The sequence below is a fragment of the Zonotrichia leucophrys genome, chromosome 2 (genome assembly GCF_028769735.1).
Source record: "Zonotrichia leucophrys gambelii isolate GWCS_2022_RI chromosome 2, RI_Zleu_2.0, whole genome shotgun sequence".
Taxonomy (NCBI): domain Eukaryota; kingdom Metazoa; phylum Chordata; class Aves; order Passeriformes; family Passerellidae; genus Zonotrichia; species Zonotrichia leucophrys.
Genome location: NC_088171.1, coordinates 51,265,250 through 51,286,626, shown reverse-complemented (window position 1 = coordinate 51,286,626; position 21,377 = coordinate 51,265,250). Strand labels below are relative to the sequence as shown.

The following is a 21,377-nucleotide window of genomic DNA, read 5'->3' as shown; positions in this document are numbered from 1 at the left end:
CTCCCAGATAACAAGTGATAGGCTAAGAGGAAATGGCCTTAGGGGAGGTTTAGATCAGATATTAGGAGAAATTTCTTCACCAAGAAGGTTACAGAGCACTGGAAAAGGCTGCCCAGGGAAGTGTGTGATTCATCACCCTGGAGGGATTTAAAAAACCTGCAGATGTAGTGATTAGGGATGTGGCTCAGTGGTGAAGATGGCAGTGCTAGGTTAATGGCTGAACCCCATGGTCTTAGAGGTCATTTCCATCCTAAATCAATTTATGATGATTCTTATTCTCATATGCTTTTATGATTTAAAAAGCACAAATTTTTTAGAATGCACATGTCACTTTGCATCCATATAGCAAACACAGCGAGAAAAACTTTCTTTTACTGATATCTGAATGTTTCTTGGTAATGAAAACTTGCCACTCACCAGGTACAGTATATCTGTAGTCTCTCAACAGTCTCTAAGAGATACATTTTTCCTCCAGTAGTAGTAGTCCAGTGTTTGATATACTTAATGTACTGTATTTCATTTTCATTTATGTCTTCATTGACATTTGTATTGTGGACTGTCAAATGGTGTGTGGTCATAAAAGGCTGGGAAAGAGACAAGCAGGAAAAACCCATTCTGATGTTCAATTTGTATATATACTTGAATGCTTCTGATACAAAATATTAGAGTTAGATACTGACTTCAGCAAAGAAAGTCATGCATATAATAAATCACCAAGCTATAAGGTATAAAAAATATTCACATTCTCAGGCTCCAGGTATTATCAGTTGGAGTCAGAACAAATATCAGCATGTTCTGTAGTGGCTTAAGAGCAAGAAAAATATAAGATTTTGAACAATAAGGCTAAAGATGCAATTTATAAACTATAGATTCAGTCAGAAAGTGTTGTACTAAGATCAATATATTCAAAAAATAATATATAAATTATAAGATTAATCTTGTCTAGTAGCTTAGTGTTGGTGGTGGTATTTATTTTCATGGAGATAAGGATGTTGGTTGGGTATAGACTAAACTACACAAAGGAGGAACTTAAGATAAGAAACAGACATAGAGAATGTGATTTTATTTTCAGCATGTTGCAGGATAAATCTCTTTTCATACTCAAATTATAATATCATCTACTATTTTGTTAAGAACCTTCTGTTGGTCATTAGAAAAGCAGAGAGAAGAACCACAGTATCCAGACTCTTGCTGAAGCATGATAAGAAATGGCACTTAAGACATGACAAGTACCTCCCATCTGTTTTCCTGAGTATCAATCTATCTCTAAATGCATATACATATATACACATATGTGTGTGTGTATGTGTATATATGTATATATATCTATATGCACACATATATACGCTGTTTCAGTCTGTTCCAAGGTGAACAGATATTTTTTTAAGAAATATGTTTGTGCAGAGGATTTTAAGAAGAGATACAACCCTGTTCATTCATACTTGCGAGCATTTATATTAGATATTCTACCCTTTTAGTTCATCTTGGTAAAGCTGCTGAAAATTATTTACCTAGGGTATAAATTTGACAGACATGGACTCACATGTTGAGATTATGTGGTATGAGCCATAACGGAGTAAGAGGGTCACAGGTCAGAGCTTTAGGCAGACTATCAAGAGTAGGTCTGGAAAGGAACAAAGAAAAGTAGATTGTATAAGACATGGTGAAAGCACTTCACAAGATGGAATGTTCCCTTCTTGAGAAGAAGAATTCTGCTCTGTTTTATGGCCAGACTTTCAGAAAATTCTTAAAGTACTAGTTTTCTTGTGTTTATTCTGACTGCTGTGCAATTAGTTTCTAATCAAGTCTGATTCTAAGAGAAATAATTTCCACCTAAATATCTATTTTTTCATTTGAATTTTGACTTCAATCCTCTGAAAAAATAACTATTAGATTTTTAACATGTGATAGCACATGAGGTTTTCTCAGAAAAAAATAGTTTCAGTATAAAACTGAAGGTTGTTTGGAGACTGTGGTAGGTGCGCCCACTCTGCCTTTTTCTGACTTCCTCCTTCTGCAAGAAGAGGAGAAAAATATAAGAACTGTGAAAACACTCATGCACTGAGATAATGACAGTTTAGTAAAATAGAAAAATCTGCACACCCAAGCAAAGCAAAAAGAGGACATATTTCACTATTTTTCATCAGCAGGAAGATGTCCAGCCTAGGAAACTGGCTTCAATATGCCCAATGGTTACTTGGGAAGACAAATGCCATGACCACAGATATCTACCCCTTCCATGTCCTTTCTCTAGGCCGTCATTGCTGAGCCTGATGTCATTTGTAATGGAATATCCCTCTGTTTGGGTCAGCTGTCTTGGCTATGTCCCCTCCCAACCCTTTATTTACCCCCAACCCACTGACATTTGGGGGTGGTGAGTGGTGGAGACAGGCTCAAGTGATAACTTTGGAAGATTTTGAGGATGCAGGTGCTTACTTCCCTCTGATTTTTCTTATTCTATTTACCTGATATTTACCCTGAACACATAATCAATGTAGTATTTAGTCAATGCAGTATGTAATCTAGTATTATGATGGACTTATCTATCATACCACTAGAGTGGAAAAACATAAGCGATGTAAATCAGAGTAAATTTATAATGCATTTATTAGTTTGCAATCTAATAATATAGTCTGTTCTAATAATGAATGTCTTGTTTGTCAGTCATCTATTTAGAATGGGGTTATAGGTTAGAATTCTTTTCCCTGCTGTCAGAACATATTTGTATAACACTGCAGAGTACATGCTGGTTTGTGAATCTTGCAGCATCAAAATACTCTGTGAACCTTAAAGCAAATATTCCATCAAGATTTTTTTTAATTATTTGAGAAATCAATAAACTTAATAGATAATTTAATGATGCTATAAAATAAAATATTTTAGGCGATTCATTTCCCTTGCATGTTGCAGTTGTTCTGAAATATTATTATAGGGCCTCCAGTCTTTGTACATTCATTTCTGAAGAGTACTCAGAGATAATAATCAGTACTATTTTGATACAAAATGTTAAAATGCATAAATGGAGACAAAATTTAGCTTTGTAGAGGATAGAGAATACTAATTAGGAGTTAGTGACTCAAATCATCTTTCCACTGTATATTCCATGGTGGGTTTTGAAACAAATAAAGATGTGTTCAACAATTTGAGACAGCTTTTTCTCTGATTGTGGAAGGCCTCATTGTCTTGTATTTCTGATTCTAAGGCATATCCTAATGTACATACCCAATATCCATAGAAAGAGTTTACACCTCTATGTACCCAGGCAAAATAAGAAACGGATGGTGCAGCTATGTGTGAGAAAAGTGGGAAAGGAAAATTACACCTCAGAGTCCTGAGGTGTGCCTGACGTCTGGGCAAAATGCTGGAACACAAGATAATTTTCTGTCATTCTTTGGAGCTTTGCTGGCAAACTGCTTCCCACTGTAAAACATTTGGGATGTGCCAAAATCCTGTGTATCAGCCTAACTGAGCTCCTGCCTACTAATATGGTATTTAGAATTGAACCAATGCCTCAAGGCATTCATGCAGTGCTGAAATTGCAATTGTGATTGGAATGGGCCAGGAAAAATTCACCTGCGCTGAGAAATTTTGTAGATTCTGGCAAAACTTACAGCTGTCAGTGAATGGAAGTAAATGTGCTAAATTTTGGAAATTTTAGTATAGTTCCCAGCATGAATAATCATGTTTTTTCTGCAGGACAAATGTTTTCTTCCTAGGAAAGTAACTTCCATGTAATATCTATGGAGAAGTTGTTCCAAGGCAATATTTATAGGATAACCATAAATAGGATAACTGTTCTAGATAAAATCAAAGAGGTGTGCAGAATAATGTCAGTGATTTTTCTGTTTCTATAAATGTGCTATACCCAAGGTGAGCTGTCTCTGTTAAAAATCACATCAGACTGAAAAGGACATAATTTTCCTCTAAAATTTGAGGCAAGGTGATTGGAGGCATTTTGTCATTTATTAGAGGAGTTGATGAGATCAATGTCTTTAATAGAAATAATTATTTTAGACTAAGTTAAACTGTTTGTTGTGGTTCTTGGAATTATTAACATCAGAGTACTTAGGGATATAGCTACAAGGCACACAGATGTCTAGAGATTCTTATTTTCTGAATCTTATAGATGGGAGTATCTCTTCCTAATTTTGAAAACCCTTCCAGCTGTCATTCTGGATTCTGCAGTACTACTAAATAATCTGGTCTTCAAATTAGGAATAAAAAGATATGTCTCTCCCCAGACCAATGCTAATTAGAACAACCTAGATCAATTTTTTTTTTCCAGGCTTCAGAAGCCTTACATGTCAGATATTTTGAAAAGTCATTTTTATCTTTTGTATTGATGTTATGTTTTAGATGTTTTTCCATAATAAGCTACATGCCACCCATGAAGATAGAAATTATGCTCAGTAAAACACATAATTTTTAGTTATGCAAGAAGCACTTTTGTTTCTCTAATCAGAACATGAGATGTGACATGAGTTAGAGCTGATTTTACTAGCCCACATTTTATCACAGTTAAAAATCAAAATAAAGTGTTCCATGAGTAATTACAAAATAAAAATAATTGCATTACCTTTTTTCTTTGTTTCTGTGAAATCAGGTGGTATATTTGGAATAATAGTTTGGATTTTACAGAGGGATGGGGGTCACTTTCATTTTATATAACTTTCCATTTCTTCACCTTAAAGTTTTAATGGTTTTTATCAAAAAATCATGCTTCAGAACCAATTCTGTAATTTAAAAAAAATACTCAGCTTTAAAAATAAAAGCTCTCTTAGTAGGAAGGAAGGCAAAAATAACTTATTGAAAGAATTATATAGAATTTATTAACATGTTACCAAAGCATAAACTACTGAAAATCAAGCAAGACTGTGGTGCCCGTTGTTTGCCATCTTATTTTTTCTCATCCAGCTGTTAGAAATTTCATCTAATTCATTAGCCAACTCTGTAAAAATGCTTGAAATAATATATAATCATCCATGAAAAATGTTTTTAGTTTTTATACTACTGGAAATAAAAATTCATGGCAATGATGAAATTGTATTTTAGGCCATGTTCTAGAATCATTAGTATTATTATTTTGTGCATGAAATGAATCTATTTGAGATAGAAGAAAAGCCACCTCTGAATGATGGAGAATAAAGAAGTATCGTGAAACACTTTGTTTCCAGTTAGTCAAGGTGTACTGATGTCCCATTTCCCAGCTCATCATGATAATGTATAATCTGATTTATTGAATGATTTAGCAGTTCCAAAGACTTATACCTAACTCTATAAACTGATATTACAAGAATACTGCATTTTGTTGATCCCATTTAATTTCTATGCTTGTCATATTCAAAGTGTAAGGTACCTCTAAGTTCTAGACATTTCATAGCTTTGGATGTCAAAAAGAACCTCTAGATATGATTCTAATTCCTGCACAAGAATATTAACAATATTAACAAAGGTACAAAATTGTTATTTGTGATATATGCAACAGCTTACAGAAAGAATCAGACTACTTAAATGGTTGCTTTCACTATTTAAAAATAGCAAAAAATAGGTTTATTTCAGTTTAAAATAAGAAATCCCTTATTTTTAATATCTAAATATAGAAAGTAAAATAATGTTATAAAATAATGTGTCCTGTGAATCTTCTGGTTAGTACAGCAGAAATTCTGCTGGTCATAGTAAATTAATTTTCAGTAATTTTGAGGTTAATATAAATTGCTTTCAGAGAAATTGCCTAGTGAGTCCTGAAAGTTGTGAGCACTACTAATCAATGGGATCTTAATTTATTTGCCGCACCACCAGCCTATCAACTTTCCTGGTGCCTGGGAGGCAACTGGTAAGAAGGCAACCAGAAAAATGAGTGGTAAATTCTGAAGGAAGCTTGGTTTGGCCAACAACTTTCACATTTCTTTTTCATATTTGTAGAGTGTTGTGAGGAAATACAAGACTTAGGACTTCAGTTTTTGCAAGTACATGCAGCCTGTTGAAGTATCTCTTTGAAGTGCCATTTTTGTATGACCTCACAAAAGTTAAAAATTAACTTTAAGGCACTTCACTGTGAAATGCCAACACATAAAAAGAGACATCCTTGTTGGTAAAATTGAGGAAAAAGAAGGGAAGAAAAAAGAAGGGACATGGCAGATACAGAGATGGAGAAGAGAAACAGCTCACTGGCAGGAATAAGAAATTTTTACAGGAAATAAACCACATCCTTCTTGACAAAAGCCTGAGAAGGTTGTGGGCATGGGTGGAAAAAGATGAGACGCTGACAAATGCATGAACATCACACATAACTAATTCAAGCAATAAATATTTCTGAGCCTCCCACCAGCCTTCTCCTCCTGCACTTCTTTGTAATTTCACTGACTTATCTCTGCAGTAAAAAAATCTAATTAGATTGCCAACTGTAGCACATTAATTAACAGATAAACTAACAGTATTAAACAGCAATAGTCTAGAAGCTGACTCTGGTCTTCCTAATTAGGCAGCTCTCTCAGCATGAAGTAGGAAAAGCAACTAACACAACAGTATAACATAAAGGGCAAGAGGGCCCATTATGCTGGTAGGCAGTGAAGAAAAATAAAAGAGACACAAGAAAAAAGAATCCCTTATGCTTAGTGATCTATAACTGCTCCATGAGTTGCAATGAGATTATGACTGATTTATATTCAGCATACTTGATAAGTTCTAATGTCATCTATTTTTCTTAGGAAAAATATCTCAGAGTTGATGGCAGAGATCAAAATGATGTCTTTGAGCTGTCTTAACTGAGATGAGAGAGTGTAATTATTTATTTAGGCATTGAGGTAAAATGCTTTTTCCTGTTCACTTTGTAAAACTGATCCAGGCTTGGTGGAACAATAGGTTTCTTTTTATTCCAAAGTATTTCAACTTTCAAGTTGTGTATTTTATATTGTTTTACTGATTCACTTTCGTATTTTACTGCTTAATGTTCAATGAAAAAAGATTGTGCCTGAAACCTTTTCTGTACATGAAGGACATTCAATAGCTGAGAAATTCCCATTAAGTTCAGTGAGATTTTTGCCATTAGTAGCTCAGGCAATGAGGAGCTAATGTTGTAAATATATTAACTCAAAAGCTGGATACCACACATCCCTTGAGCAAAAAACAGACAGCAGAACTGACCCATACAGCATGCTCTGAAGATATGTGTCACATCTAGAAGAAGCAAAAAGATCTGTTTTCCCTCACTGAGGTTAAAAAGTACATGGAAAATTCTGTCTTTGTTTTAAATTTAATTTACCTTGCGGTATGGACCAACTCTAAATCTGTTTGCCAAATCAGTGTATACAAAGCCTGTAAAAGAAAGAAAAGATAATTTGGACAATACTGGCTGAGGTAAATGAGACAATACATTTGTTGTCTCTCTGTAAAGGAATACTTAAATATCAGTATTATTAAGTGCTTTTTTTCATCTGGTAAAAAAATGCAGAGCTGTTGCTTAAAAGATGATTGAATAAAACTTGCCCATAGGAGTTGGAGACTAAGAATTGTTGTTTACAGTGAGGCTGTTTTACACTGAACAGAAAAAATTGCCATAACTTTGTAATATGATAGGATATCAGCAGATGTTCTTGAAAGTACTGCTTTTGCTGAGTGATCTACTCAGAAATTCAAAGCAATACTGATGCTACTGAAGCTGAAATAGCTTTGGTAGTGATGAGATTTTCTTGTAATAATTCTTCTGTGTAGACAAGGTCATCTAAAGCAGGTTAAGCACCTTTAAATGAAAAGAGTGTACAGTCCATTTGATCTCCCCTTGGCTTTAATTACATCTGCCTGCACAGCAGTGCCCTAAAGGATCAAGGATCTTCAGAAGAGAACATTTCCAAGGACTCAATAACTTACTACCAGAAGGACCCATCCTTATTAAAATAAATTAGGGGAAAGGATATGGATTGGGGTTTTTTGATTGGTGTTGGTTTTGCTTGTTTTAACTCTTATTATGTCTTTCTTTAAAACTAAAATGCTGAAAATACATTTACTTTAATATATTAGAAAATTCAGTGAAGAATTTTGTTGAGGGGAGTAGAGAAGGAGTAAGAATTAAAAGTCAATAGGAACTGGGAGTCTAAGATCTTGTAAGTTTATAATTTTCAGTATAGCTAGAGATTTTTTCCCCAAAGGCCATTGGATAATGGAGAGATGCCCTACTGTTGTAACATAGAGCTCAAAGACTATTGAAAATCTCTTAGAGGCCCAGGTATTTCTGTACAGTGTCTTCTTCCTACTTTTTGAAGTAAATGGAAGATTGCGCTGCACTGAAAGCATAATCCTTTGAGGAAGATTTAATCCCCAGAACTGTTCCAACAGGAGCCTGGTGTCTGCAAGGCTGAGAAGAAAAAATTTTGGTTGAGTTCCACATGGTGTGATATCTCAGGTTCAGCAGCAATAGTAGTCATTTGTAAACTCTTCAATTAACTTAGACTGGCAGTGTGGCAGTGGGTTTTTCTCTCTGCAAAATTCTTTCCTCATTATCATACACATCTTGCATAATCCTTAGAGCATCCTGAAAATAAGTTTAAAAAAAAAAACCCTGCATATATTTTACCTTTTATGTTTTGTTCTCCTGTCTTTATTGCTTGTTGCAAGTAAGCCTGATTTTCCACTGAAGCTCAGTTGTATGGAGGAGGAAATACTACTTTCATACAACAATAAGAGTAGTGTCTGATTTCTCTGGGAGTTTACAGCCATTCACCAAAAAACTAAACAAAAATATGCATATTTCATTCCAAAATGAAAGCTATCAATATGAACAGTTTTATATCCTTATTTTCCCTCTTCCTTCACAAACTCAGGATTTCTTCCTGAAGTGTTTTAGGATACGTAGTTTGGGTGTCTTCTCTCCTTGAGATTTGATTTCTGACCGCATACATCTCTATAACACACTGAGGACAATCTTCCTGTTATTTAATGCAGTGGCTCAAACGAGCACAAAAACAGAGAAAAAACCCACAATCCTGGCAAAGAACCCCACAGGCTTTAAAAAAGAAAAAAAAAGAAGCAGTATTAAACAGAGTATATCTGCTAGAAGGCACTGAACTGGTGCTTTTCAACAAAGTATAGAAATTACAAGACTGTTATTTTTAATCATTCTCCAAAGCCTGTTGATGTCCACCACTCTACTCAGTTTCAAGATACTAGTGATACAGAGCTACTTACCTAAAGCAATAATGTTGGACCAGAATAATTCCATATTTAGCGAGATGCAAACACGGACATGTACATCTACACCTGGGCAGCATTCCATGTGCAATTTTTATTGTTCATGAATACAATGTATACCATTTGTTGGCATTGTTTGAGTCTGTTTGCTTGTTCGACTTGAAAATGAAAATTAAAAGGCAGCTACAGATTGTATAAAAATGCCTTTAACTATTACTCATCAGAGCAAGTAGCTTTTTGATTTTGTTAGGAAAACTAGTGTGAGTAATTTGTTACAAGAGCTTAATTTTTAATCAGTAAGGATTTTCCCCCCTTATTTGTAATTATGTATAAATGTATCTCATCTTCACTTGCTACACATTAAATATTTTATGCATTTCTTGTATTTACAACACTGCCTTGATGATGCTAAATTTTCAATTAGCAATTCTTACATTTTGATTAAACCCCCCAGAAATGAATGGGGTGTGATCTATAGGTAAAAGTTAAGGTTAAAAATAATTTCAGTACTTCTGTATAAGTTAAGGGTATGATTTTTTGAGCAAATTCTTATATTTAGTGGCTTGTGAACAGAAATTGGAATTCTTTAAAATTAAATTATCTTATTGCAGTCAAATAGGAAACAATTAGTTTATCCAAGACTAGGATTTCATAAACAGAACAAAAAACAGTGAAACAGTGGAGATAGTCTAGGAGGGGCTTTTGTTTTGTTTTTGTGTTTTTTTTTTTTTTTTTTTTTTTTTTGTTGTTGTTTTTTGTTTTTTCTTTTAATATGCATGAGTCCTCCATTGATTCATAAGACAGCTCTTTGTAATGAACTTTATTTGTTATTAAAATATCTACTTGGATAACAGTAATTAGTCAGAAGTTCTCAAACTGATGTAAAAGCATAGGAACCTGATTACAATTTTAAATATTTACATAAAATGGCTTATTTTTCTCCCATTGATTTCTGACAGAGTAGATTGTTCTTAATGCTTTTGAACATCAAAGACATTTCTGTAAGTATTTATATGCTGACCTCCTAACCACTATTTCAGAAAATTTTTTTGCCTCATTAAAGGTGAAAAGCAAAATGTATGTTTAGATTTTCTTTCCTTAACAGAGAATTGATAGCACAGGACTTTGTCAGTTCTCTTTGTTAAATAGGTGGAAGTCTAATCCTTCACTGGCATTAGTGATGAAAAATATTGTTTCTGATGGAACATCTTTAGAAAGTCAGGAGTCTGGAAACTGACTTGAGATGATCTGCTGGTTCAGCAATACTCTCACTAGGGAAAATGTTAGGACAAGTGGAACAGCACCGACTGCACTAAAAGCTCTTGCATGCACAAACTAAATATGAATTGTCAGGTTAATAACCTCTTCATGGATTTCTTCTACTGAGGAGTTATATTTTAAAATATACTGACAATAGTATCTGCATTTATATTGGCATTGATTTTTTTTTTTGTTTGTTTTAGGATGCTGCCACATGAACAGAAAGAGTTCACAAAAGCTTATGTGTCCATTACTGATTACCTTACTTAGAATTCTTCTGTTATGATAAAGTCATCTCCTATATTTATAAAGTCTTTCTCCCATATACCTGTCACAATAACTTGTTAAACCCAAAAAGAAGCAATTTTCCTTTACAAAGCAAATCCATGTGTGGATAATCCAAGATGTACCTATCACATTACATATTAGGTTGTATTCCAGTATAGTAAGCCTAAACCATGTCTGCTATGTGCCCTACTTATTTCATTTATTCCCAACAAGGTTGTCTGGAAAAAGGGTGAAAAATAACTTTCAAACACCAGATTAATCACAGCCAAATCTGTAGGGAAAATTTCTCTGGATGCCCTGCTCCAACTTAAAGGAAGAGCACTTTAAAAAATGGAATGTGGCAGTTTTAAGCAATAAAATTTACTTATCCACACTGGAATTTTGAGAAAGCATCTTCCCCTTTTATTCATGTGGAGCATTCATTGCTTCATGATTGAATAGCAGCATCTTATGCAGCTGGAGTGAGTTGCCTGTACACACTTGCATGCATTTCTTACCCACTTGGAAATATCTTGAGTGTTATCCTCCTTTTTTTAGTTAAACATAATTAATTGTAGCCTAAGTAGGGGCTGTAAAATTTCATCCCTTGTGTGAATATGTGTATTTGCTGTAGTGACAGTCACTAACATACAGAGCTAGTTGAATTATTTTTAAGAATCAGATACAGGTTTTTGAAAATCACTGTTGAAAAATAATTTCATTAATTACACAGTCTCAAAAAATCTTGAAGACTGAAAGAAAATGTCTTTTCACATAATTTACAAACACAGTTTGGGTGTCTCTAATAACAGAAAAATGGTCTCAAAAAAGAAAAATGCTCCCATCTGAAAGAATAGCTATATGTATGCTCTTACTCAGAGTCCCTTTATTTTTTGAAAAAAAAAAATAGAATTTGATAGATATTGGTAAAATTTCTTTTGTGGGAGATTCATTCTTATGATATTTTGAACCTTCCAGACATTTCAAACTGATTGACCAAAAACGCAATTTTTTTCGTTACTTAATCTGACTCTTCTATTAAGCAACAGGTTTGACTTTTATTTCTCTCTCACGAGCCTGTAAATTTAGAGACAAACACTAGAAAATGTTGAAGAAATTAAAGAAAAGTCTTAGATTCTAGTATCAATATTTCATTTAGAGCTGGAAAACTTAAATGAAATTAACCCCTTAGCTCAGAAAAAATACATCAGTCATCATGGATCAAGAATTGCAATTATAAGAGTAATGGACTTTGTGATTGTAAATATTGAACCTGCTGCATGTTAATATGTGTTAACTGTATGTAAGCAGGTCCCTTACAGTCTTCCTGAGAAGAAACTCTCATCCTACTGCATTTTTTTTTATCTTTTAGTGATAGAGAATAATCAAAAGTTCAGGACACTGAATTGCTGGCACTGGCTGAGCAGGGAAACCTGAAATGCATGGTACAATTCCTAGGGGAGGACCAGCCAGTCACACAGTTGAGGTGCCATGAGCAAATTCCTGCTGGAGAGACTGTTGTGGCAAGTGGAGAATTTAGAGGTCTTAAGCTCTGCTACACCAGAAACTCTTGAACTGTAAACCCTGCTAGAAGTTACAGATAGATCATGTATGGCTGTAGGGAGGGAGACACAATATATCCCTGACCTTGGAAAGTGCAGCCTGAGAAACACAAGGAAAATCACTTGTCAATAAAGCAAATCTGTCTCCTTGTTCAGTTAAGGAAAAAAGGTGAAAACCCAGTTAAATGAAACTCAGTGCTTCTGGCAGAATTAAATGTACAAATAAACTCTGAGCATGTGGGTTGTACTAGATGAAATCTATAGGTCCCTTTGAACCTTCATGATTTTGTGACTAGGTGCTCTTTCCTGATGTACTTCTTGTCACGGTGAATATTTTTGCAAAAAAAATTATTTTTCCCTCTCAGGGAAGTAGCTCACTTTATATGTGTGATATAATACAAGTTAAGCTTTCATACTGCTGTATGTTGAATCCTTCTGGGATTTTCTTTCCCAGGGTATAAGCAGTGTTGCAAGTGATGCTGATGTAGTGCCACCAATCCTCACTTTTTTGCTATTTTTTATTCAAATACAGCATCCATGCACTTAATATTGGTAACTGTATGCTCTTTTACAGTAGCACCTTAATCCAGTAGCACTGGAGGCTGTTTACATGTTAAATTATTAGACTTTGACTGAACCAAGGCAGAACCTAATGAATGTAGATCATCTGAAAATAAAGCTTTGACTTCTAACCTTGAGTATGAGTGGGGCTTTTAAACTGAACACACTAAAATAAATACAAAGTATAGTAAACACTGGATTCAGCCACCCGGAAGTTCACACTTAATCTGTGCTTGGCAGAGTTTGGGGCTCAGATTTTATGGTTTACAAGTTTGGAATCCAAACACTTACATGACAATGTGCAAGACATCATTGAGTAAGGAGTACAGTATGCATGATATGTTGGATGTTAGGCAGGAGAGGAAAAAATTGTTGACTGAATTACTTATTTTTAATTATTTGACCACAATCAAGTTCCAGTGGTCTGCTTTTCCTAAGTTGTGCTAAACACAAGATATTAATCTCTGATTAATTTGAAAATAAAACAGTGAAACTGAACTGTATAAATATGCAAAGTTGTTCTGCTATCATTTATGCTAATGAATTTTTCTCTATTAACTCATAATCTTGAATTTAAATACATGAGCTAAAGGTAACAACTCACCTTCGTTTTTGTTACCATAAAATGAATTTGTACACCAAGATGGAATTAGCAGCAGCAGCAGACTCACAGCTGCAATAAAAGACTAGACATCTGTTAGAAATGGGGTTTAGAAACACATGTTTTTTGCCCTTAGGCAATAGTGAGGTTACTCACTATGATAAATGTGAGTGTTCCATGGCCAGGCCTGTCTCACTCTTCCACTCTTTGCTCTTTGCAGTCAACTGTAGAAGTTTGAATGACAATTATGAGATTTTTACTGTATCAGACTTAACTGAGCACAGGAGCTTGAAACAGTCCATGCTCCACACACCTTAATCATTGTCTGTGCAGCTCACTTTGAGCGTTCAATTTAAATACAAGATGCATGGTTGGAAGAAGTAAAGAATATATGTTTGAGAATGATTTTGTGAATAAAGTATATGGGACATGATTGAGAAAGAAGAATTTGGTCTTGAGTAATGGGTGCTCTGAGAGCATCCAGATATTAAAAGACATGAAAATATTGTATACCAGGAGATGATTGAACTGGGTGGCATCAGCTCAAAAAGAGAACTTCTAAAGCAGTATTTTGTGGGCCAACTGTGCGTCTTTCTGTTTTCATGTAGCTGTAAACATTAAAACCAAAGCTCTAGCTAGTCATCCATTTCCTTAATGTTTCAACAGATTGTCTTGTCCATTTTGTAGATAATTTATTCACTGAGTAAACTGAGTGTGAATGTTGTAAGACATGGTACAAACTTTTTATTTGCTGTAGTTCTTTTATTAAGTAATGAGTAAGTTCACCAGTGTAATAAGGATTGAGACCTGTTTTGGCCATTTACTGTGTGAGAGTCAGAGCTGTCTTCTTTTATTGACCTGGAGCTCTTGTGATTTACCTTTTTAATAAACAGTGAAAACATTAGTAGAGGCTAGCTGTTTTCAAGTAAATTAAGTACTGTACCTGGGTTTAGAGTTTAATGATGTACTTTAATGTTCCCATTGAGATCCAATGTCAAATGATGGGTTTCAAAATGAAGAACAGAATGAAACATATTTACAATTGCAAGGAATGCTTCTGGCTTGTAAACCAGCATGATAAGATACAAAAAGCACACTTTCTTCAGAGTATTTGAATTGTACTTTTATTTTTACCAGATTTATTTTAAAGTACCATAGCTAAAGAATAGTAGATCATAGAGAATATTTTGTTGCGTATAGTTCACAGTTGCAAGGTGCCTGAATTTTAATTTTCGCAGTCATAAATGAACCACGTAAAGGTATACATATGAAAACTTTTCAAAGTGTAAAAACTCATGTACAGCTATCAAAGAAGTGTTTTAATTGATGCTGAATCTCTTTTCTTCCTTAGGAACAGACTACTTTAAATAGACTGTATCTCTTAGCATCCATTGTAATTGTCCTTCTGGAGTCATAAGGCAGAATAGATTCTGGAAAGAATAGCTCTTGTCTGAGATGAAGATTATCTTGGCTTACAGTCTTAGTTCTCTCTGGCACTGGTAGTAGTCCACTATAGGAGACTACTATGTACTGTTCAGTATTATTTATTTTGCAACCTGTGGTTAGAATGAGTAAGCTTAAAAGGGAATTGCAAAGTATACTATGAATATGTTCATTTTCTCATTTCTCCATCTTATAGTAAAAATGTAGCATATATAAAAATATTCCCATTTAATTTTTTAAATTAATTATATTTTGAAATTAATTATATTTTTGAAATTTGAAGAACCAATGAAAGAAAATTTTCTTGAAAATCTTCAACCAAAAAAATAATTAACTTAACATTAAGTTCTTGAAATATCATCCTATTTAAACACATCCTTAAGAAAATAATTTTGAAGTATATTCTGAAGCCTCATCTAAGTTCATAAAATTTTCAAATGCTTTAGTGTTTTCTCCTGTGTATATAACAGTAACTAATTCGAGTTAGTTGAAACTGCACAGAACTTCACTTGTCACAAAATTATTGTCTCAAGGAACAATTAGCATGTATAAAAATTTAGTTTAATATTGTCAGAAAGAACCCAATTTTCCTACTAAAAAAAAAAGCAGGAGGACATACATATACATACACTTGGGGACAGAGGAAAACTTTAGCCATGGTCATTATGTTAATATCTTTGCATATATTCTATATTCTTTTGGTTTTCTTTCTTCTTTAATTTTGCTTCTTCTTCTTTTTCATTTCACTTGTTGCATTTGTTTCTTATTAGATAGAAATTATGACAAAGTCACATGTTTATAAACATTTTCACAGGAGTTAGAAAAATTAATTGTAAATACCACCATTACAGTAACTACAACTTTTTTTTTATCAGGAATATTATATTAGGATAAAAATAGGGGAAACTGTTTGTGCTTTGAAATTCAGGAAAAAAAAAATTAAAGTACCAAGTGTTTTTTATATATCTTAAGTGGATATTGCCCTCAGAACTTGGCAAAGCATTCCCACTACCTTTAGGAAGTATTTTCTCACAGATTTATTTGGAGAGTTTCTGGCAGGCGTATAAAAAGTGAGAGTAAAGTTTGTGTCATTTACCCAAGTATTGAGTTAAAAATACACCTTGACAAAACTCTTACTACTTTCATACTGCATTGCCATATGTACACTGTATGTAATGTAAAGAAAGGAGAGGAAAAATTCCACACCTCCTTGTAAAGGTATTTTTTCTCTTTCAAACACTGACATCACTTGACAGATAACAACAGAATTCAGGCTCAGTGCATTGGAAACTAAGCAGGCAAGAGAAGCGTAAGATTGATTTTCTTTCACCATGTGCTTCCAGAATATGAAAAAGTGCACATTATTGTAAATGCAACATACATCTGTATCTGTGTTAGTTTTTTGGTCCTTTGTGGCAGGTGCCTTGACTTTTGAAAAAGGGAGTAGAGGCTGTGTCAATTTGGCTGCAGCAGACTTGAGGCCAGAGCTGCCCGTGTCCTTACAGCTGGCTGTAGTGCCTGAAGGCAGTGCTCAAACACGGAACCTTTGGCTCTCTGCCTCACTGCAAGAAAACATAAAAGAGGAGGTAATCTTTTGACTGCTGTGCTGGGCCATGGCTTTTTTTTTGTTTTTGTTTTTGGGTTTTTTTTTGGTGAAATGATGTGTAGCAGTGCATCTCTAACGTGAGCTCAGCGAACTTAATTCTGCTGAGGCTCAAGATGCAAAGACCCCAGTGGCAAATTCAGCACGCTATCAAGTTGACAGCATATGGAACTCCTGAAAAAGTACATTAGGATTTTCTGAAGAAATTTCTGTAAATGTAATTTTTTTGTGAATATTAACAAAATGAGGCTTTATTCTTGGTATAATTTTGAGCCTTATCCCTTGCTTTGTTAGAAGAAAATATTATTTTTTTGCTGTTAAACTATTTACCAATACACTGTTTATGTGCTATTTCCCACAATGATATTTTAGAACCCGTGACTAATAGCTACAAATGAAGCTACATATGTGGAATAGTTTGGGCCAGGCAAAGATGCTTTGATGTATCTCTGATATTTTTAGATGGTAGATGCTCAGTGTATGGCTATTACCATCTATTACTATATTACTAGACCATCACATGTAGGGTTCAAACTATAGGGTAAGAAAAGAATGGTAAAAGTGAGGATGTTTTCCCTAAAGCTCATTTAGTCTAAACAGACAATTTAAGCAGATGAAAAAATGGATGAGAGATAACAGAGTGGGAAAATTTCACTGAAGGTCGCTGTCAGTCAGTGGTACAGAACTTTTATATCTTTAATCCCACTGAAATATTCTGTAAAGGCTTTGAAGAGTCAATCATTCAGAGATCAGTAGCAATTTAAAAATATGTGTACATGTTAAATTTGTAATTTAGGAGGAGAAACATATTGCCATGGTTTTTGTTCACGGTATGGTAAACATTTTTCTGGAAAACACTTTGCTTTTCTGCTTTGTTTTGATCACTGTAATTTTACTGTGTCACAAAGCAGGGATTTTTTAGTAACTCCAGGCAGTACCTTGATCAAAGCAGCTAAGTAGTTGTGAAGAAGTATCTCATGAGTCTTTGTGAATGAACACTTCTTCATTCTTAAAATGCTTGCATTGAAGATAGTTATATTTCTTTCACAAGAAATGGAGTAAATAGTGAAGTTCTGAAGCTTGAGTCTGATTTGGGGGCTCTTTCTTTTTAATTAGTTGATAAATTGAAAGATTTGATGCCCTGGTCAAATTTTGCCAAATCCTGCATGTAGCCAAAAGTACAGGAAAAAGCATAGGTAGGAAGACCTGTGGCTGGGGATTTAGCTTCCTTGGAGATTTGGGAATAGGGTCACATTTGTCACCCAATATCCTGTTAATCTTTGCAAGGCTTTCTGTGATATTTTTAGAGGAAAATTGATGATGCATTAACTAATGAAAGGACTTTAATGTGGTTCCAAGTATTTACTGTGATAAGGCCTAACACATCTAAGTAGCCACAGGAAAGTGGTGTAATATTTTTACTGTTTTAACACTGTTTTCCAATCTAACTATATAACAGGAAATCCACTAGGGCAGAAATCAAATTGCAAGTAATCAGATTTGTACTTCCTATTTCCATGTAATTTAAAAAAAAATTCTCAGGTTTTCTTTCTTCCTTCTTTCTTCATTTTCTTCTTCTTTCTTCTCTTTCTCTCTCTTTTTTAAATTTTATCTTTTCTTATGAAGGTTTTCCCTGTTGCATTAGTAGCCTCTGACAACAGTCACCGACTGCAGGTGTACATACTTCATGTGATGGTTTAGGTCTTTTTCCTACTAATGCTGATAGATGAGTGGCTAAGGAGGAGAAAAATTATATATTTACATTGCAATTATAGGAATTATATGGTTTACTCTCTGGGCAGCATTCTGCACTACGTTAATTTTCATGATATTAAATATCTGAGTGCCATCATAGAAAGAACACAAGTCATTACTACAGTCTACATATGATAACTCAAACATAATTGCTGTGTAATCTTCAGGCGATTGAATTATCATTCAGACCCATGCGGACAGTACAGCCATGCCTAAAAAAAATCTGTTTAATCAAAGATTACTGCAGCTTCTTTTTTTGATTGAATTATTTTCAAAACATGGAAATTCAGGGACAGATTCTGGAAAAAATATAGCCCTTTTACTCAGCTTTGTTAAAGTGTGTAATATAAATTTTCTTCAAAAAATGAGTATACCTATGGAACTCTAACAATGATGTAGGAACAGAAGGGATACTTGCCTTGTCATGGACATCTTGTGAATCCACAAAACTGCGTGGTCCTGACCAGCTCTGGGTCAGATCCCTGACTATTAAGCCAACTTTTTCAGATGTTACAAAGTGGTACCTGCTGGCCTTAGTGGAAAACTTATATATCCCATAGAGAAGTTTCTGTGACCATCAGAAAGTAAATTTAAGAAATTTTATGAAAGACAGTCTCAGACATTGCATGTGGAATCATCTTTTTATGATGTATATTTGATATGAAGGTTACTTAAGGTGTAATATTCATCAATTTTCTTTCATATTATTCAACACTTGTGCCAGGCAGTTGTATGTAGATTCAAAAGAGCAGGATCTCTATAGCAAATTTACTTTACATAAAGGTAAGATTTTTGTGATAAAAGGGTGACTTTCATACTGCATTTTTTTCTATAAACAGATTTCATGTTTTTCTAAAAGTTGCTTTTGTTTTTGTTTTTTCCGTAAACTATATACAAAAATCTCAAGAATTAATTTCTCAGATCTCTTGACAGCTTGGAAGGCAAACAAAACCAACTGGTTCATATAATCTTTGTTACATTATTTTTCTAACAATTTACTTTGTTTCTTAAAAAAAAGTAATCATTCCAGAAGTAATGGATTTACTCGAGCCATGATAACCCCACTTCTGAAATTCAATTTGTTGCTTCTGAATACTTCTTCATCTATGCCCAAGTAAATGTGCCCTCTTTCATGCTGGTAACTTCTAAATGGAGTTATTACACAACAAATACAACATACCATTTTGATATTTTACTTAGAGCGGAGTCCCATGGTTGGAATTTGTCATTTGGAAGAACCAGATCAGGCTGAGAGTTCTAGTTGTACTTAAAGCTTAATGCATATCTATTATTGAAACTTGTAATTTAAGAGGTGTTTCATAAAGAAAAGTGATATTTCTATTATATATTGCTGAATTCTGACAAAAATGAGATGTATGGCGATAATTATGGGATATCACAGTCATTTCTAAGGCTCGTATTTTATGCACCAAATAAAATTCTTCACAATTTAGTTGGCATAAACAATAAGGGGATCACAATTTATGAATTCTTCAGAAGTCTTTGCAGATTTAGGAAGACTTGGTCATGTAAATTCAAATTGAAATATATGCATTTAGGCATAGTGTTTTAATGGAGATTTGAAACAGGCTTTTGTGTTAATTATACAACATATATGTGTTTGTCTCTGTGTTTTTGAGAGGGGATGGAAGTTTTGAATTAATTCTCACAATAACAACAAAAACAAGTTAGGAACTGGAAAAAGTTGCAAGGAGTCACTGAAGAGCAGACCACAGAAGAAGGCAAAAATTAGATGTGGTTGAATAATAGATGATAAAATGCCATGCTTCTTTCCATTCAGAGCATGAACAAATATGGTCTGTCAATCAGGAGTTCAAATGCTTTTGAAAAACAGGAAGAATTTTACTTAACAACTATTCAAATTGTTAGTTGTCAACAGTGAGGATGAAATGTTCTTACAAATAGTTGCTAAGACACTGGTGATTGGGTTATTAGCAACTTACAAAGGGGATTTTTTAAATATGTGTAAAATTTTATAGATAAATATCTGTTTGAAATCTTTTACAGAACTTACCTTAAGTGATGAGATTCAATATTCAGCATAAATGCATCTGTTGAATGGAATCCAGCTCTACAGCTATTTTTACTGGGATCTAGCATCCAGAAAATTGTGGAAAATTTGTGTTCATTATTTAAAGTAGAGATTGCATCATGAAAATAAGACAAAATAAAATTTTGAAGTGTTATTTTGCTATATATATATATATATATATATATATATGAATATTGGATTGACCTTAAATGTTTGCATCCCTCAGTTTCCACATATTTTGAACAAAACCAAACATGAAAACATGAAAAAAATTGCTTCAAATGACAGAGGTTTGTTTTTTTCTTTACAAAATTAGTTGAGGTCATAACTTACTTGTCATTTCATTAAATATACAAGGCTTATGTCTGCTTTATATAAAGTCTAAAACTACCAAGCAGTTACTCTGGGCTCATTTTTATTGTTTACAGTCCTTGCAGATACCTATAGTGAATTTTAAAGACCTATTAAATGATTTATTAATGACCAGTCTGATGTTTACTTTTCATTTTGAGCTATAATTAGGTAAATGTACATGGCAGCAACTCTATTTGAGAGAAACTGAAAGTCATTGAGTACAGTTGTAGCCTTTTTCCTCCAAAATCTGATTTGTTTCTGTTTTTACTTTATGTGGATTAAATTTATATTCTGCCTGCTTCTTACTTTTTTTGGCAATAAATTGTGGACAAAAGAAAATGTATTTACAGTGTATTCACATTTGCACGTTTTTTATTCTGTTAAGGTACAATCTGCATAGGGCATGTCTCTTTTTCCAGTGGCCATAGAAATGTATAACTGCTCATCAATGATTTTATTTTTTTTTTCCTTTAGGGGCTGATGTTATCAATTTTGATGGCCATGTAGTGTTACCATACAGATTCAGGAACAAGAAAATGAAAACACTGAAAGATGTCATCTCTCTGAAATTTAAGACCTCTGAAAGTGAAGGTGTAATCTTCCACGGAGAAGGACAGCAGGGAGATTATATCACCTTGGAACTGAAGAAAGCCAAACTTGTTCTAAATTTAAATTTAGGTATGTTTTGATTATTTAGTTTTTTAGTAGTTTTTTAGCTCTCCCACAGAAATTTTA

At 33.8% G+C, this 21,377-nt stretch overlaps 1 protein-coding gene across 1 annotated transcript in view; it reads left to right on the top strand.

Annotated features, from left to right (window-relative positions):
* Window positions 1-21,377, top strand: part of CNTNAP2 (contactin associated protein 2) — a 1,031,263-nt gene that overhangs the window by 463,702 nt on the left and 546,184 nt on the right. Inside the window, exon 5 of the mRNA XM_064704986.1 lies at window positions 21,117-21,320. Within this exon, the coding sequence (XP_064561056.1) occupies window positions 21,117-21,320 (204 nt within the window). The remainder of the gene's footprint in view (window positions 1-21,116; window positions 21,321-21,377) is intronic.